This window comes from Vitis vinifera, chromosome 3, assembly GCF_030704535.1.
Source record: "Vitis vinifera cultivar Pinot Noir 40024 chromosome 3, ASM3070453v1".
NCBI lineage: Eukaryota > Viridiplantae > Streptophyta > Magnoliopsida > Vitales > Vitaceae > Vitis > Vitis vinifera.
In genome coordinates this window covers 8,361,515-8,381,243 of record NC_081807.1, presented here as the reverse complement: position 1 = coordinate 8,381,243, position 19,729 = coordinate 8,361,515, and the positions used below count along the sequence as shown (strand labels likewise).

Genomic DNA, 19,729 nt, shown 5'->3' with positions numbered 1-19,729 from the left:
CTACGGTGGAAGCCGAATACATAGTAGCCAGTTTATGTTGTGCACAAATCCTTTAGATGAAACAAACACTTAGTGATTTCAATTTGATTTTTGAGCATGTTTCTATTAAATGTGATAACACTAGTGCCATAAACATTTCAAAAAAATCTGGTGCAACACTCTAGGACTAAGCATATAGAGATTAGACACCATTTTCTTAGAGACCATGCACAAAAAGGTGACATTACACTTGAATTTGTAAGCACAAAAGATCAACTTGCCGATATTTTTACAAAACCTCTAAGTGAAGAGCAATTTGTTGATATTAGAAGACAACTAGGGGTGATTTCTTTATGATCAAATGATTGCTTGATGAATTCTTGATTGAATATACCTTATGATTGCGTCAATTTCATATCATATGCATCATATAGAAATAATCTTAGGAAAAAAGTCAAATTTTGACCAAAAATCAAAATTCACTTGGCATTGGACATAAAAAAATTGGGGATTTCAACTGAAAAGGGTAGAGGGAGGGTCACGAGACGAGAAAATGCAAAAAATTGGATCGTTGACCATTGACCGTTGACCAAGCGGTCGACCGGTTCATCAGGGCTGGGAATTTAAAAAGGCCCCCCGCGCTTCATTTTTCACCTGTTCTCCTCCACACCTTGAAAACTCTTCACATCTCTACTTCCAGAAATTAGTTTGGGCAAGATCTTGGACCGTTTACAGGCTTTGGAGTGGATTTTGGGACGCATTTGAGGCTAGGGTTTCAATTTGAAACTTAAGGTTTTCAATCTTGGGAGTGTTTTCTCTCTATACCACGCGCCTCAAGCTTGGATTCAGTCTCATCTCAGTGTGTTTAGGGCTTTAGTTGGACTACATCATCTCTCGTTTGGTTTCAGCCTCATCTTCATGCGTTTTTCTCCTTTTTTCTGTTATTTGGATGGCGCCTAGGCGAGAGACGGGCACCTCTAGGGCTCAGGGCAAGCACCCTGCTAAGCCATCTCAGCCTGAGCAAACGGAGGCTCGTCGAAAGGCGAGGTATGACACCGCCCTCTTCAGTTCCGTCGAAGATTATCAGAGATACAAACAAAAATTCGCCCAGAGGAAAGTCGTTCCAGGGAGAAATATCAATTTCTCCCAACTTCAGCACTTCGGGTTTAAGGGACTCTTCAGTTGGATGGGATGACTGCCAGTTGTGACGATTTTCGAGCCGATCTTCCCAACTTTGGTGTGGACATTTTATTCATGAGTGACCTATGGGCTTGGAGGACCAGTCATGTCCACGGTTAGAGGAGTTGAGATCAGATTGAGCCTAGAGAGTATCTGTCACATTCTCGGCATTCCTTTAGTTGGACTCTGAGTATATGAGGCCAAGGCGTGGCCCATTGTGCCGGGATTCGAGCTTAGAGAGGCTATTCAGAGGTTGTGCGGACTTGCAGATGCCTAGGGGATGGGCAAACCATCGGCACACAGCCTGATCGTGTCCAGCTGAGTCCTTCATTATATGATCTGCTCCATCTTATTGCCACGAGGTGGACATCGGGACAAGGTCTCCTACCTTGAGGTCTTCATTGTGGACTCGATTCTAACAAGGAGACAGATTCACATGGGATATCTGATGATGATGCATATGATATCCTGCGTTGAGAGCACGAATCGAGTACTCACATACAGTCGCTTCCTTACCCAAGTATTCAAGGATGTCGGGGTCGACTTGAGTAAAGAGACGGACTTCGAGGCTCCTACTAGCTATGACACTTACGATAAGCAGTCCTAGGGGTGAATGAAGTTCGAGAAGACACCCAATGGCTCCTAGATTAGGAGAGCTGAGCGACAGGTCTAGGGACAGGGACAGATGCATCTTGGAGCAGAGGAGAATGCCGAGATCAAAGAGATGGAGGATGGGTTAGACCCTTAGAGGGATTTTGAGCAGAGATGGCCGGAGCCTTACATTCCGGCTCTACCTCAGTCAGAGGGTATTCATGTTAAGGACACTTTCTCATAGCCTATGATGACTAAGTCGTTTTACACAGCAAGACCTTCATATCAGCCATCATTTATCGAGCTTCCTCACACAGAGCTACCATCTCAGGCACCTCATGTTCCTGATCATGCGCCTTGGATGGATGTATCAGCTCAGATCAGCTCCCTTGGGACTTGTATGGAGGAGCTTGCTTTAGTCCATGACACTCGTTTCTACTCTATGGATGAACGCATAGATCAGTATCAAACTGGCTTCACTTCTCGATTTGAGCACTTCCAGCAGATATTTGAGCGCATAGAGGAGCGTATGGATCAGCAGCAGGCTACATTTGAGCATCTCCAGCAGAGTATTGAGCGTATTGAGAGTCGCCAAGTGAGTCAGCATGAGGAGATGATGGCCTACCTCCGCTCTGTGTTTCTTCCTCCACCCCCTCAACCTTGAGATTATCTAGACTTCCCCCTCAGTTTCTTTTTTATGTTGCCAAATGGGGAGAAATATATAGGATCTAGGAGACCCTCATGCATATCATTGTCATATCTAGTTTGATTAGCATATATGTTTCGTGTACATGTGAGGTTACCATATATATATGATATGATATTTTCATGATCCATTGTTTCCTATTCAAATTTTCGTGATTTACATTGTTTCCTATTGAAGATTGTTTGATTGATCCATGATTGGTTTGAAGGGGAGATTTTTTTTTTCCTCTCCTAGATAACCAAGGTTTGTCATCATAAAAAAGAGGGAGATTGTTAGCCCAAGGGTTCTTCTAATCGGGTTTTGATGATAACAACCCATGGTTACATGACTAATTTGTTTAATGGTTAAGAATCTCAGGCATAAACTCGAAAATTCATCAAAGGACCAAATGGATACAAGATCGAGACACTTAGGATTTTCACACGTTTCATGCAACTTAGAAAACTCGATTTATTCTTTAAAACTTCGATTTTATTCAAACTCGAGTTTTTAACTAATGTACCTTAGGCAAAATGTTTTATAATTGGCTTAATAATTCACCTAAAGACCTTGCCTAAGTGTTAGAAAAGAAAGGAATTAAAAAAATAGATTTTCGTGGCAAAAAAGGCTCAATCGGTCGAGGCTATGGCCAACCGGCTCAATCGGTTGAGGAACCGGTCGACTGGTTGTCCTCGCCCGGTCAAGGACCGGTCGAGGGATGCCAAAAAATTTTCTCTCTCCCAATGGGCTTCTCTTCCCGGTCAAGGTGACTCTCTTCCCGGTCGAGGTCTAGTCGAGGCAACAGTAACTTGTCATGCATTAAATGCTCCAACAGCTAGTGAACCGGTCGACCCCTACCTCGATCAATCGAGGTTACCTTTTGCTGTTTTTGACTCCCGAGCTTAGAAACCTATAAATTGAGAGCTCCGCTTCATTTATTGATAAGATAACACTTGCAATCAATAGTCTACCTCCCTGTTCTTGATCAAAAAGCTCTCATTTCTTTCATAGTGCATTAAATCATCACTTGCATATCCTCTAGTGCACTCTTGTGTGTCATCTTAGCTTTGTCTTGTATTTGAGCTATCCTTAAGCTAGGTTGAGGGATTCTTTCTTGTAAAAATCCGAGTGTTAAAGCCTTCAAGAGGCTTGAATCTTGAAGAGATTGTGTAAGAGCCCACTAGAGTCGGAATCCAAGTGTAAGAAGATTGGAAGCTTCAAGTTAGTGGAACCCTCACTCGGTTAGGAGATTGAGGAGAGTGAACGTAGGCAAGAAAGTGTCAAACCACTATAAAACCTGAGTTTGAATTCTCTAATTCTATCTCTTTATTTTGCTTATATTGTGTTTGAATTTGTTGTGATTGAAAAAATTTTAAAAACCCAATTCACCCTCCCCCCCCCCCCCCCCTTTGGGTGTTTTTCTTAATTAAGCATAGCCTTTGTTTTCTCAAGAACAATATGGAGTATTCCCTATGGTTGGTAGAGGCTTCAATTGATGAAAATAGGAAAGTCTGCTTTGGGTAGGAACCATCATTCTTGCTTTGATGAAAGGTGTTACAGTAGCAATTGATTTTGAGAGATACTTTCTTGCTATATTAGTGCAGTTGTCTTTGGAAGGCTATTCCAGATGTGTGAATCCAGAGGGAATTGAAATGCCTATCTAGAGAATTGGAACAACACTAACACCACCATCACTAGCAAAATCTCTTCAGCTCATAGACATGCAAATGGCATTTTTGAGAACTTCAAGGATCACAACTAAGGAACTTAGGCTCTGAGAGTCATTTTCTAGGAAATCGTAGTAGGCAAGATGCATTTCTCATAGTTGAACTGAATGATGCTAATGAAGTAGATAAACCAAGCATATCGATTGGACCCCCTTCAGTTCTTGAACTTAATAGCAACACCATCAGCACCAGCAAATGTAGTCTCTTTACACCCTGATGAACCCACTCCTGCATAGTCGTGCATGGCCACCCTCTAGTGCACCACCCTAAACCACACAAGCCTCATCTTCTTAAATCCTCATCCTTGCTTTCAAAAGTCTAGTTTTCAAGTAATTTTAACTTTTTTTTGTTCTTCTTCCTTAGCCATTTTTTTTAGGTCTTTAAAACTTACTTTTAAAAAGGCTTTTGCTGCCATTTTTCTCTAAGCAATAATATTTTCTTATTTCCTCTAATTTTAAATAATTTCCCAATTTTAATAAACTTGTTGCCATTTTTCTTTTCGTCAAACATCTTTCGTAAATTCCTTGATTTTTAATATTTTTCCTTTTTTCTCGTTTTTAGTAAGCATGAACACAATTCTATAATTCCAAAACAATTGAATTTTAGAGAATTAATTCATGCAAAATAAATTGGGCATCGGTGGGGCCCAACATTTGTAACACTCTTAACTCTAAGTGCTATACTTGATTGATACATATTGATCTAGTCTTGTTACTTGATGTATTTCTTATTGGTCATTGTGCACTAACCTTATCTCTCATGATAGCACTAAGCTTGCAGCTAAGGTACATTCTCAAATCTTTTTTGCTTATTCATTCTTTATTTTCATGATTCCTTTTTTTTGGTGTCTAATGATTAACTGATCAATTGTCATATTCGTTTTACCTTGATTAGTAGAGATACCTCATTATAAGGTTTAAAGGGGTGTTACGGTCTTTTACCGTACCTTCTCAATAGGTAACCTAACTTCTAGATCCATACTCGGTTTTCACACATCGTCTTTTCCTTTTAGGAGTCGATCTTAGGGTTTTCTTTCTTATTTTGTTTTCCCTTTAAAAAATAAAACAAAAATAAGTAACGACTCTAAGTCTTTTCAAAGAAATAAATTTTTTCACAAATAAAAAGCGAGTTGTGTCATTGAGTAAGAACGCATTGCGAGAAATGTGAGGTCCACAACATTACATGTGTGTTTATGGTTGCACATATATTGCACATTCATATTTGTTAAATTGACAAATTTTTAAGGGGTGTTTTAGGTGTAATCCAAATTAGAAGGTTTTTTAAAAGAGAAAGAATAAAAGGTATAGACTTATTTTTCTTGATTCTCTTTAATATGTATAGAGAACTATATATATATACACATATTCCTAGCAACCACTACAATAAAGTACATTATTAGGGATGAAATGTTTCATTTCCAAAAATTTTACTTTTGTGGTAAAAAAAAAAAATTGTAGATGAAAAATTTTGTTCTTAAAATTGTCTGAAGTATTGATATATAGTTTGGGTAACCAAAAAAATTTCATCTCAAAATGTTTTAGTTTATATTTGGAGACAAAATTATTTCATCTTAAAAATTAAACAAATGTTTAGGGAACGAAACAATTTTATCTCTAAATATTTCTATCTACATTTGGAGATGAGAATAATGAAAAAAAAATTCTCATTTATGTACACATTTGTGGATGAAGAAATTTCCTCCCTAAATATAGTTTTTTTAATATCTTTTTAAATGAAATATCAACCCATATAAACCTCTATGATATTTAATAATTTCAAATTAAGATGATGTTATGCAAATCAAAGTTTTAATAACCTAAAAATATAATAACTATAAAAATTAAGTATACATTAAAACCTTTGCTTCATTAATGTAAATCATACTTGAAACTTACATTGTCCAATTTCAAATATTGTCCAAAATCAAAATATCCAACAAATAATAGTAAAATACATCATGATGTCAACTCAATGGTGGCCATGGTGGCCATGGTGGCCATGGTGGCTTGGAAGATGAGTAAAATTGAAGTGGTGGTTATTAAGAAAAGTTGGTTTGTTGTGCCATGAAATTCCATATCAATGCCTTTCAACTTTTGCAACTCAATGTGTAGTTATAGTCTTGAACTCAGTGTAACTCTGTGATATGCTCCCACAACCTTCTTGTAAAATGTAATATAGTTTTAATTAGTAAACATGTTCTTTTATCATATAATGAAAGATAATTTTAATTTTTATTACAAACTCTTATATGTCAAGGACCCACCAAATAACTTCACTTCTTACAACTCTTCAATGAAAAGACCTTTTTACATGCACAATAAAATAATTTTGTTAAAACAAATATAAATTATTTTTATTCATGATGCAATAAGTAAAATATGCTTTTATCCACAGTTAATTTTAAGACCTCACTTTTACAATCAAGAAAAAAAATAGTCAATCCAATGTAGATTTTAATAGATTTGGACCTCAAATAAGATAAACATAATTACATTTATGAACAAAGAAGAGAAAATGATAATCTACAATTATTCTAGTAATGGAGTGATAATATAAAATAAATAATAAAAATAGGAAGGCAACAAATATTGAAGATTTAAAGCCTCAAATTGAAATAGGACAAGGAGGAGAAGATAAGGTTGAGATGTGAACCATTATTGTACACCCTCTATTTTGTCCTCTTGACACATTCTATCTAGAGTTTGTTATCCTTTGCTACATTATTGCATACTTAGTGTCCATTTTTTAGCTGCTATTAAGTTTTCATTGGTGGTCCATTGTGATTCTTTTGAGCTGTAATTAGGATTGCTCAGTAGCCTCTGATTTTAGTTCAGGATTTGGTTTGACTTTGATTGATTTATAGTACTGTTTATTTTCTCATCGCGTGATTTTAGGATTAGATGAGTATAAAATTGATTTTCGATCTTGATTTGCATGAGATCGATATTTTCAATGTTTGATTACGTGTAATTAACATTTTGAATTTAGTTTCATGAGTTTGAACTTTAATTTTTGGTTGACATGAGATTATTTTATTTATTTGTTTGTTTATATATATTTTTTTAATTTTGTATTGCATATGTTTTTTTTTTGTTGTTGCATGTGATTACTTTTTAATGGATGCATAGATTTCCTATGAGGTCATGAGGAGGAGAGTATGTGAACTTGGAGATTATTAAGGAAGCTCATGGTGAATTGAAATGTTTTAAGCGTGTGAATTTGTCTAGGGAAAGAGGATTGACACAAGTATGACGGAATAGAAAATTCTATAAGATGGAATTACATAATTTTGGCCATGAATATAATTTTGTCTTTGGGAGACAAAATTTTAATTTGTTACAAAAAGTCGTGTTTAATATTTAAATTACTCACAAAATGACATCAAATTTTTTGTTACAATATAATAACTTTTCACAATGAAATATTTTGTCACACAAAATAGTTTGGGAGACGAAGACCTAGATTCGTCCCAAAAAGATAAGTAATGGATAACAAAATTATTTTATTGCCAACAAGTTTTGGAAATGAAAATAATTACGATTGAATATAAAGTTATCATTGTAGGGACCTCTCCCTCTAATTACATGTGGCACGCATTCTATCAGGATCAGCTCCATCCGGATTTTTTTTCTAAAAATAATATATATATATATATATATATATAACTTTTTAGTATTAATTAAATTAGATCAAATTATTTTTAAAAATAATAAATTTTATTTATCAAGTACAATTTAATTTGAAATTATTTATTTAATGAAAAATTTTAGAAAAACTTAAAAAAATAAAAAGTGTGTAATTTAAAAAAAATAAAATCATACTTTTAAGTTTTTTGGCAAATGTGAATGATATCGTATTTTTTATAACATTTAAAAAAAATTATGTTAAATTTTGTTTTAGGAAGCTGGTAAAAATAACTTTTAAAAATTGTTTTTTATTAGACTTTGTTTTAAAAAATAATGGTTAAATAGTGTTACAAAATTTCAAAAATAATTTTTTATTTTTAAAAATAAAAAATTATTTTTAAATCACTCTACCAAACAAACAAGCTCTTGATTTTTTAAAATCAACCAAATAAAACTTATATTTTAAAAACTGATTTAATTTGGTTTTTCCGGATTTCACTGTTTTGCTGAAATTTTTGCGTACTCCTAAATATTCCCTTCCAATTTCTTACAATATTTCTTGACACACTCACCCACGTTTTTCTAATCTTCTCATAATACCATTTCCCTGTTTTCATCCTCTTCGTTACATCTATGGTTTGAATTCCTGGGGAATCAATTTTCTTATGGGCCCCACTTGGACAACTTTTTTATTTTCACCTTTAATTAAAAAGAAAAATTAAAGTCAAAATTATAATTTTAATATACTTATATTAGAAATATTTAATAAAACAAAAAACAAGCTTTCTAAGTAAGAAAAAAAAAGCTTTGCAAGCTTTGATAACTTTGGTGTCAAGCTTTTCTATCAAGATATAAATTATTTCTTAAAAAAATTAGAAAAAAAATCAAATGGACTTTTATTCTAGAAAATATGAAAAAATAATTATTTTTAAAAATTGTTTTTTGAGAACCATTTTTGATAAATAAAAATAATAATAATAATAATAAATAAATAAATAAATAAAAAAGGTTAGCAACAAGACCCATTTTGTAGCCTGTATGACTTCCCCTTATTCCCAACAAGACTTTTCTTTACAACACCTACCTTGAGGATTATCTCCCTGTTTTCCCACTATAAAACAAGCTACAGGTAATATTGTAGCCTTCCAAAGACCCCCTTACAACAGCTACACTCGTCCCATTTCTAAATATGAGAGAGAGTTGGATTTTATTTGTCATAAGCAAGCTTGTTCAAGGGATTAAAATAAAATTTAAAAATAAATAAAAAATAAAATAAAATCAATCAATCATATAACTCATAGAAGACACTATCAAAGCTATCTAAGGAGTAGCTAAATAGCAATCATGGTGGAATATCTTACTGTTCCCTCTAAAACAAGAAGTCTTAACAACTGAAATGAAGAGATTTTCCACTCAGAATATTTAGCCCAGTCAAGCTCATGGAGTTGAAACATATTGTACCGAATTTTGTGTCAAATTGGCCCTCTTTACAAAAAAAAAATATATAAGTTTTGGGCCTGTTTTGAAGAAGTCAATAAGTCGAGTGAGAAAAGATATATTTCCAAATGGGATTGATAAATTTGGAACATTGAGAACCAAATCATTCCGTGAACAAATATATCCTTTGCAGTCAATTTTGTTTTGTGGAAGTATATCTCTTGTACAGGAGTCATTCTAAAACAGACCCTTCACAGAATCTAATAGTTAAGAACATTAAGCTGTTTGTCTACGAATCCAATCTACCTCATCAGTCAGTATAGAGATTGAAGTTACTCAAAATAATGATCTCTGGACCATAATCCCACCATACCACATCTACCTTCAAGTTTAAACTGAAATTCTGCACACAGTAGGTACTAAAATAAGGAAATCAACTTTAAATTCTACAAGCAGTACAAAACATTACTAAAAGCAAGTTTTGAAGATCATCCATATCAATGTTCACAATAGTTTTTATGCTCTATTGATCCCTTTCTTTGTGAAAGCTTATTGATATATACAGAAGAACTAAACATCCATTGAAAATACCTCCAAAAGGGTTAAAGAAGCTTGGAATTGTAACATTAGCCAATAAATCCTCCAAGATTACATCGAGGTATGGTATTACGCGGTGCTAGAAATCGATGATATCTTCGCCCAGGCTGTCCAAAGGGAGAGGGTATGCCAAGTGCCGGAAAGTGGTCATAATCTCCGCCTATAGTTGGGGGTATAGCAAATGGATTAGGGTCCCTTCTTATTGGGAAATAAGAAGGTGCCTCAAGACTGGGAAACCATGTGCACATGCCACTCACCCTCTTCCTCTTCTTCCTATTCTCCCACCAAGTCGCAAACTTATCTTTCCAAAGGCTAAAACCCTGCCCTACCCGCACATTTCCAAACTCCTCAGTAAACTTCTGCTTCCACAAATCATTGTTTGAAGACAAATACATAAGCTCAGAACAGACACACCCCACCTTCCCAAGATCAACACCAGGTAGTAGTTCCAAAATCTTAAGTTTAAGCTCTGTAGGAAGTCGCATTAGGCAGGGCGGTGGCAGCAAGCCACCCTTCTCACAAAGGTCTGTTAACAAAGGCAATGCTAACCCATCCTTCACAATCTTCCAAAATTCAAAAACTTCATTTTCAGGGTACGAATTACTACTGCCCCTGTCTTTTTCTTCCGCCGAATCAGAATGCGTCCACATTAAATCTAAGGTAGGGGCAAATCTATACTCGTCCAAGCTAACCCAATGAACAGTGGATCTATTTCCAGATAAAGACCCATAAATATTTATGAATTGTCCCAAGTGTTGAAACTTCAAAGCAACAGATTGAATTGCAGGAGAATCATCACAGCCATGATCAAGAAGTTCAGGGAGAGTATACCATAGTGACATTGAGATAGCCGCGAATGGATATTCCTCCGAAAGATGAAACCGATCAACCCTCATTCCGGAAACTGAATCAAACCCAACAAAACCAGATTCTAGCATGACTGCGTGAACTGCAATCACCAAAAGCTTGTGCTCATTACCATCATCACCGACCTCCTCTCTCAATACCTTCCTCAGAAAACAAGGCTCTGAAAACGACTTCTTCACCACAATAGGCTCATCATCTTCATCAGCAGCAGCAACACCACCCTCAACATCCATGCTTGTTGCACCCGAAAATTCCTGGGTTTCGTTTTTCTTTGAATCTGACACCAGGGACCCATATTCTTTAGGCTCGTGAGGATTTGCTTGTGCCAAAGGAGCTAGGGTCTGAGATTCAAGTAGGGTCTCTTTTCTTTCGGAATTTGAAACCAGGGTTTCAGACGGAATTGGGGTTTCTTCCATGACACGTTTCGTCATAGGTAGGGTTTGGGCTTCTCCTGAATTTGGATCCAAGGTTTGAGATTGAATTAGGGTTTCTCCTGAATTTGGACCAAGTGCTTGAGACGGAACCAGGGTTTGAGATGGAATTGGGGTTCCTTCATTTACTAGGGTTTCCGGAATTGGGGGCGCATGGGTTTGACGAGAGAAGGCGGTGGGATTGAAGGAGTAGAAGATGAGATCACCGGAAGTAACACCGAGAGATTGGAGAGTATCGAGAGATGAAGAAACCTGAAGCTCGTCCTTCCTATTGAGAGAAAGATAGATAATGGAAGAGGAAGAAGAAGACGAAGAAGAAATGGCCAGAGAAAGAAGGTGGATGAAGTGTTGAAGAGAACATGGGTCGGGAACTTGGATTTTCAGAGTCTCTTTCGACTCCAGAGATCTCACCCTCAGTTTCATCTCCGCAAATTATCACGAAGTCTATCGCACCACCGCCTTTAAACCTAAGAACGCCTCTCAGACGCACGCAGGGTTAAATTGACTTTTTCTTTTTCTTTTTTAATTAAGGAATTTGAGGAAAATATATATTTTTTTAAATGTTTTTTTTATTGATTTTGTAAAAAAAGAAAAAAATTATAAATTCAATTTATATAATATTAACTAAATTTAATACAAGTCTTATTAAAAATAAAAATATTTTTATTATTATAAATAAATTAAAAAATAAATAATTTTTAATAAAATACAAATAATTTACCTATAAAAGTTTACATGAGAATAAACTCATCAATCTAATGCAACAATTTAGTATAAAACAAACTAATTAATTTTAATAGATAAGAAGTTAATCTATCTATTTTTATACAATATAATGGTGAATAACTATTTGAGTATATATATATATGTATTGGGTTGTGATTGGGTTCAAGTCCAAAATCCCAACCCAAATTCAATTTGAGTTAGCTTTTCTCTCTAACCAAACCCAATTCAATTGCAAAAATCTTTGGTTGAACATGCCTAAATTGCATCCTTTATGAATTTTCCACTAATTTCATGTCTTCGAGTCAATCCATTCAAGTTTCATGTATTAATTTCTTGAATGTCGTAGTTGACAAAACTTTTGTAAATAGGTTTTTTAGATTATCACTTCAACAGAATTGCCGAACATCAACCTTGTTACTCTTTTGGAGTTTATGTGTATAAAAAGAACTTAAATGGGATGTGTTTGGTTCTATCACTTTTAATATGACTTTCTTTAATTTGTGTCATACATGTAACATTATTTTCATGTGATATTGTTGCACTATCCCTAATCAAAGATGATTGATAAAAGTTCAAACATATGCTCCAATGGCTTATAGACAAGGTTCAAATAATGTAACTAAACTTGAATTGGTGGTATCACTCTAGCCATGAGTCTAATGTCTATTTTGAACTTATTTCCAAATAATGGGATGAAAAGAATGTAAAGACCAAGAAACACTCATTGACTAAGGTCGTAGTGACATTAGCTTATTACATGAGGCTAAATAATTTTTGTCTCGAAATTTTGAGATAAAGGATCTTGATGAAGTCTCTTATCGTTAGCATAGAGATTTACCGAAATAGATCTCATGGGACTCTAGGATTGTTGCAAAGAGCCCACATAGATTAAGTTATGAAAATGTTCAATATGCAACACTATAAAGATGGTAATGCACCCATAGAGAAGGATGATAAGTTTAGTAAATTTTAATTTCCAAGAAATGACCTAGAGAGAAACCAAATGAAAAGCATTCCATATGCATATAGAGTTAGGAACTCAACATATACTCAGGTTTGCACTTGACCAACTACAACATTTCTGGTTAGGATGCAAGGTAAGTGATCTTGAAATGGATCACTAGCAGATGACAAAGAAATGTATCTGAAAAAGATTAAGGTGGTGTTTGTTTTTTTGGCTTTTTACTGAAAACAATTTGTTTTCAAAATTTAGGTTGTTTATTTTTCTACTTTTTCATGACTTATTATAAACCTTTTACTAAATAAGAAAAAATCAAAATATGTAGTTTTTTCTAAATAGAAAAAATAACATATTGATTTTTATTACTTTTTAATACTTAATAAAAATAAAATATTACAAAAACAAACAACCTAATATTTAACACTATTAAACATTAAGGTTCTATTTAGAATTAAGTAAAAAAAACAAACACCATCTAAGAGATACATGGTCAGATACAGAAGGATTGATTGGCTTGAAGTGGTGGGAAGTATTGATTGTCACTTTGTTGGTTGTCAAGACAGGTTAAAATCCACTTCAAGTTTCATTTTTATGTTGGTTAGAGAGAAATATCATGGACAGGTTTTAATGAAAGCAGAGTTTGTTGCATATTCTGAGGGCACTTCATATGTGTTATGGTAACAAAATTTTATCCCAACACTTCAGATTGTGAATCCTATCTTCAAACTAACCATTATTTTCTATGGCAACTCTAGTACAGTCATGTAGACATTGTGTTGTTAAAGAGAGATCTAAGAACTTGTTTGTGTCTGTAGTAATTCCATAACTAAGAGTTTACAACTTATGTCATACAATGAGCATCATGTCGCCCAAGTAGGTTGATCTTCTTGATGATTTCAATCAACCTAGTCAGTGGGAAGTTGTGTATGGCTCAAAATCCAAAAGTATTATGTTTGTAATCACAATATTTTCCATATTACTGCACATGTGTATGGAAAAATTATGATTTTTCAAGTGTCATATTTTGAGACATGGTGAATCCTTTTGAGATGGTTAAACTAAAGCATGACAAATAATTTATTGACCAATTTTGCACAATGATTACGAAGTGGTTTGCGGAGAAGAAAATTATATTAAGAAGCACCTAACAAAATGAGGAGGATGCAACCCAATTACAAACAAATATATACAGGCAGGCCAAAGGCAGAACCAGAACAGTGGACAAAAACTAAAGTAAGCCCTTCTTACAACTATAAAATCTATAAAACCAAGCATGGAAGTATCAAATAGATATTTTCCTTCACTTTTGCCTTTTTTTTGTCTTTTTTTATTTTTTTTTTCCTTTTTTCCTTTTTTTTTTTGCTTTTTCCCCCACTTTTTTGATTCCTTGGATCAGCCGGAAATGACTCGAGTACAGTTGCCAATTTACAGAAGCGGGTTAAGAACATATACATAATCACTAAGTAATCTATTTACAGATCACCCCTGAAGAATGGATCACTGAAAAATGAGCTGGAGAATGTCCCTCCACCATTAGGGAAAAGAGTGAGGAAACAGATGAGGGCAAGGACAAATCCCCAAGCATACCTGTCATCTCCCAATGGGGTGATCTCATCTGTTGCTGGTACTTCTTCTCCGCCCCGGAAGAAGGTTGCAAACAACCCCCATGCTAAACAGAGGACGCTTCCACTCAGGCCACCAATTCCCAGCAAGAGTGATGTGCCAAAAGATAGCAAAGTAGCAATGTTTCTCCCAAACAGAGCTTGCGCAATGCGGCCTCCTTCAAGTCTTCCACACGGCAACAAGTTCAAAGAAGTCACCACCATTCCTACAGCAAGTTGGAATAGTCAAGACCTTTATTCAGATGAGTGACTACAACTGGTTACACATTGGAATCCAAGAACATTGTCTTATGACATGCTTTACATAATATAGAATGATCAATGCTTCCAATTGGAATCATGGGAACCAAGAAGTTGGACCAATTTTTGAGACTTACCTAAGAGTCCAGCAAAAGCAAGGGGATCAACAGGAACTCCCACACCTTCTACTGCATATGGAAGTACATTCCCAAGATCATCCGTGTAAGGTCCAATGACAAACTGGATGAAAGAAAGCAAAGGGTTGTTATAAAAGAATTGGGGCCTTATGTACCTGCAAAGCAAGAAAGAAAATATAAGTTTCAAGAGTATTGTTAAAAAGTATCAAAGAAACCCATCATTATTTGTTAACCTAATAAGTAAAAACAGTACAAGTATACAGACGATTATATTCATAATGCATATGTGCGTCTGTGTACAGCCTTCTAGCAAAATGGCAACTTGCCTGAGGCAACAGTGATCGGAGGTAATAATGAAAACTGAAGTTAAATGGTATTTGCAGTAGGAGACCTTGTATCTTTTGAATAGCATTATGAAGAACTTACAATGCATTGTCACCCCCATTAAAGCTTCCATCAGCAATAAAAGCAGCAACTGCTAGCACCAGCGACGTAATGTAGGCACTAGCTGTTCGAGCAACAGGAATATCAAAAAGCGCTTTCTTGTTTGGAAGCAATGACTCATAGTTGTTCATAACTCCCAGGCACCCTGTCCAGTTAGATGGCACAAGAAATGATGGGCTGAGTTTAACACCATAACGAGCTGCTGTTACCCTTGTGGCTATCTACAAGATACAAGCAAACTTTCAACACATGAAAGGGGTTGTAGGTTCTGACAGGAAAAATAAAATCATTAGAATCATATTCAAGATGTAGGACCTTACAGAACTCTCCAAATTTGTTTGAAGTCCTAAATCATATGTGATTTTAACAGGATGCAATAAGCATGCATAAGCCTCCTATTGCTAAAATTAAGTAGTTTCAGAATTGTTTATGCTATTTCAAGCGCTTAACTAAACAATTTTAAGCACTTAGAAGATATTCCTAGATTCATACACAAGTTCAAATAAGTCAAAAATGAGAGTATATGCTTCTTAACACTTCTTTTTTCCCCCTTTTCTCCCATTGAGGAGTAACATTATCAAAGCACTGAAGGGAGGTGGTCCTTAGTATCAAACTATTGAGGGGTTCTTTTTTTCTTTTTCTTTTTTCTTTTTTCCTCATTGGGAATTATTCATGCACTTTTCTTAAGAGTAACCCCACTTCAGTATGCAGACAGATTTTTCAAAATATATTTCAGATAGATATAAAAGAGGATGATAATATCCCACCCCAAACCTGAAAGAGCTATCTACATGAATGAAATTTATAACTCTAGTGCCATGGCTCTTGTTTTAGCAAAATCACATATGTGTCCAGAGGAAGGACATGCACACAGGAACCGCTACTCTAGTATCTCCACAATGTAGGAAGCTCTACAATACTGAACAACCGTCAAATGACTTATGCAAAGAACACTTCAGTGGCGAGTTTAAGAATGATTAATATCCTGCTATTTGCAAACGAGACAACACATAGTAATATCAACATTGTGGATGGTAAATATCTATCATTTGTGCACTTTCAGGAAATTTAACAAGACTACTGTAATTAAAGCTAACGTGCTGCATACCGTACACAAACAATTGATGTTCAACAGAAGTTAGTATAATTTATACCATGCCCATGGTAACCAAGCTTGTTCCCTTCTTGGCCTACCTAAGTATCCTTATGACTTGAAGGTGTTAATATCCAACTGAAATGCACCGTACTTAACGCTCCATATTGATCACCAGTATGATTACAGGGCAGGCAGGCTGTTTGACTAGTGTTTTCTTAATTCCAGTGATCTATATTGCCTATTCTTAAATTAAAAGACATTTTCACGAAACCTCTGATAAATATTCAAAACACAGTACATCTACCACAAGTCATCTTGCCACAATCAACAGCTTAAACAAATTAACAATTAAAATACTGAGCATTTTACTTTAGACAATGCTATGATGAGCAAAGCTTGATGGATGAGAGGAGAAGAGCATACCTCAGAAACTCCCAAAATGGTAACAAAGCCAGAAAACAGAGGCACAACATCGGCCAGGTAGTCATCAAATGTTGCATTGGGTTTAAGGAAGAAGCCACTCATTAGAGCTATGGTTCCAAAAGTTGCAACACATAAGACTATTGAACTAATATAACCCCAAGGAGTGCTCAGCTTGGTTGACTCAAATTGTAGATCCATTTCTGCCTTCGGCTGCACCATGCAAACCTTCACATACAACAATAGTGAATCAGTCTAACAAGAAAATACCAAAAACACACAAAATTTTAGAAACCTGAGTAACAAAAGGTGGAGATTCTACAGCACTAAGGAACATCAGAAACTGTGTAATTCTTGGCCAACATCCTCTTAAATAGGAAATGGTGCAGGAGTCATAAACAAAAGACGGTTCAGCAGTTTCAGAATGCTTGGCCTAATGGCCTCTTGCACATCTTTTCCAATCTTTTATTGGTTTCTTCAGTATCCTATTCTCCCACCTTTTCTTAGTAAGCAGAAAGACAATAACTCGGTTGCAATACAGTATGCCTACTAATTATAATCTAATTGCACGAAAAGGGCATTTAACTTGTATAGCTGAGTCTAAGATAGAAAACAAAAATTATTATTGGGTGTTCGACTCTGGCTCATCCAAGAAGTTATTACGTTCATCTGACATGACAGCCATGATTCTAAAAGAGTCAACAATGATTCATGCAGATAATTGTCTGGCATAATAAAACATAAGGCCAATAATTCAATCAATTCAATGATAGCTGGTTTTGACAGATACTAAAATGGGGGAAATGTACAACCTACACAGTAAATTTCCAAATGCACAAATGAGTTAGGATATCAAAATCGGATGCAATGTCATTTCAAGTACCTGTTTTGTAATGTCATTTGCCTTTTCCTCCATGAACCATAAAACAACCTCCCTCCCTGCTGCTTCAGAGAGTTTTTTCTCCAATTTAGGAATGACTTCTTCAATGGGTCTCCTCAAATTCCCAATAAAAATTCCCCCATCTCCAAACCTCCGAACATCAGTTGCATAAAATGTATCAAACCCAAAACAGTTCTTTAACTGAAAAAGAACACAATTTCCATCATAGACAAACCAATACATTTGAATGCATCCCACACAATAATTAGAAGTGCAAAAATTAAACCATCAATGACCCTTTGGTTCATTTTGGATCCATGTGTCATGGGGGTCTGTGTATGTGAATTAGCTTGTCAAAGTTTTGGATAATCCTCAAGGGGAGATCCTGCATAGAATTATATCTAAAGGATAATTGTATAAAATCACTTTAAAGAGATATTTAAAGAGAAAATTGAATTTCCTAAAGTTTCTAATAAAGTTTCCATCTTTCTTTTCTTTACAATTCTCAGTTCTCAAATCTTGGACTAAACCCTTCTTGTGAACTTTATGATATGGAAGATAAGCAACCCCCATCTAACTCTTTTCTAAATAGATAGTATACAAATAATGAAAGACAGCATAGTTACCTTGTTAAGATCAAGAGCCTTGAAAGCCTCCTCTGCCTTCTCCAGCCTCTCTTTCTCTCTAGCCAGACTATCACGAACCACTCTATTAAACAGCCCCACGACTGGGTTGTCACTACTTTCTCTATCGAGCTCCTTGAGCTTCCTGTCGGCTCTCTTCTTCTCAAGCTTTATGGCAGCTTCAATTGAAGGATTACCCATGAATTTCTTGAACTCCTCATCAAGCTTCCAGTCCATTTCCTGCTGGTTCTCCCTCTCCCCAGAATCATTTTCTTCACCCAATTCAACTTCTGCAGCCAAACCACTCTTCTGGGCATCATCACCGTCGTCTTGCTTCTCAGAAACGAGAGCAACTGAAGATGAAGAAGGTGGCTGGCCTTCCGGGTCATCTTTGTTCGAGGATCTAAGGGGTTTTATTGACCTGGGTGTGGATGTAAGAGAGAATGGGAGGTGGGTTCTTCGGCCAAATGGGTGTTTGGGGAGAGGTGAAAAATTGATAGGTGGGTTCTTCCTGAGAACAAATGAGGAAGAAGGAAACGAGTACGAAGAAGCAATGAAAAGGGAAGCCATTGAAGAATGGAATTGAGAATGTGAGAGAGATCATGGTGTGAGGTGGAGCAGATGACGCTGATTTTGATTACAGACAGATCGATCTAGAAAGTTGGAGAAGAGTTCCAGGTGGATTGGGTCTTGAAGATTGAGACAAGAGGATTGGAACCCCACACAAAATCCATTGCACCAACCAAAAAACAGTCAGCCAAGGAGAAAGAAAAATGGAGAAAATACGTGGCTGTTAGTTTCCAACTGCTCTTTTTTTAAATTTATTTTTATGATATATAATATAAAATTTTGAAATTAAATATATTTATATTAAACCTTCTGGAACTGCCACGTGGACCAGTAAATTTATAAAAAAATCTAAATTAAAAAAGAGCAAATTAGGAAGATGTCAAAAAAACACGTGACATGCATTATTCTAACGAAAATACAAGCTTTAGAGCTTGTGAACGAGTTGGAAGTGGATTGGGATTTGAAGATTGTGACAATGACAAATAGGATTGAACCCCACACAAAATCCATGCATCCAAATAAACAAGGAAATAAATCATGTTAATTGAATAATATAAAAATAAAATAATTCATATAAAGATAGACAAAGTTTTAATTTGGTTCGATGAGTTATACTTGCATACATAAATGAGAGAATTATTTTAATATATCATAAGATATCTTACAAAAAATAGTAACAAAAAACGATCCTTACTTTTTATATCTACATATTGAATTACGAGCCTCTTCGTTTCAGTGTTGCATTCTTTTTCACATTTCTATTTACCTCTTATAATATTTACAAGCTAAGTTCAATCTTATAACTTTTATGAGTTTTATATTTATAAAGATATTTCTAATAATTTTTTTTATTTTATAATAAAATATAATATTATAATAACATATGGAATA

At 35.2% G+C, this 19,729-nt stretch overlaps 2 protein-coding genes across 2 annotated transcripts; both read right to left on the bottom strand.

The window, feature by feature from the left end:
- Positions 1–9,641: 9,641 nt before the first annotated feature.
- Positions 9,642–11,617, bottom strand: LOC100246319 (F-box protein SKIP22-like). The gene has a single exon (XM_002276120.4). It carries the CDS (start codon positions 11,540–11,542, stop codon positions 9,851–9,853), a length of 1,692 nt encoding a protein of 563 aa, XP_002276156.1. The 5' UTR covers positions 11,543–11,617; the 3' UTR covers positions 9,642–9,850.
- Positions 11,618–13,918: 2,301 nt separating this feature from the next.
- On the bottom strand, positions 13,919–19,073 carry LOC100241185 (uncharacterized). Its single transcript, XM_002271854.4, has 6 exons — positions 18,272–19,073; positions 17,649–17,846; positions 16,769–16,993; positions 15,232–15,470; positions 14,806–14,960; positions 13,919–14,634 (listed from the first exon to the last, which is right to left on the bottom strand). Exons 1-6 carry the CDS (start codon positions 18,836–18,838, stop codon positions 14,279–14,281), a joined length of 1,740 nt encoding a protein of 579 aa, XP_002271890.1. The 5' UTR covers positions 18,839–19,073; the 3' UTR covers positions 13,919–14,278.
- Between the last annotated feature and the right edge of the window lie 656 nt (positions 19,074–19,729).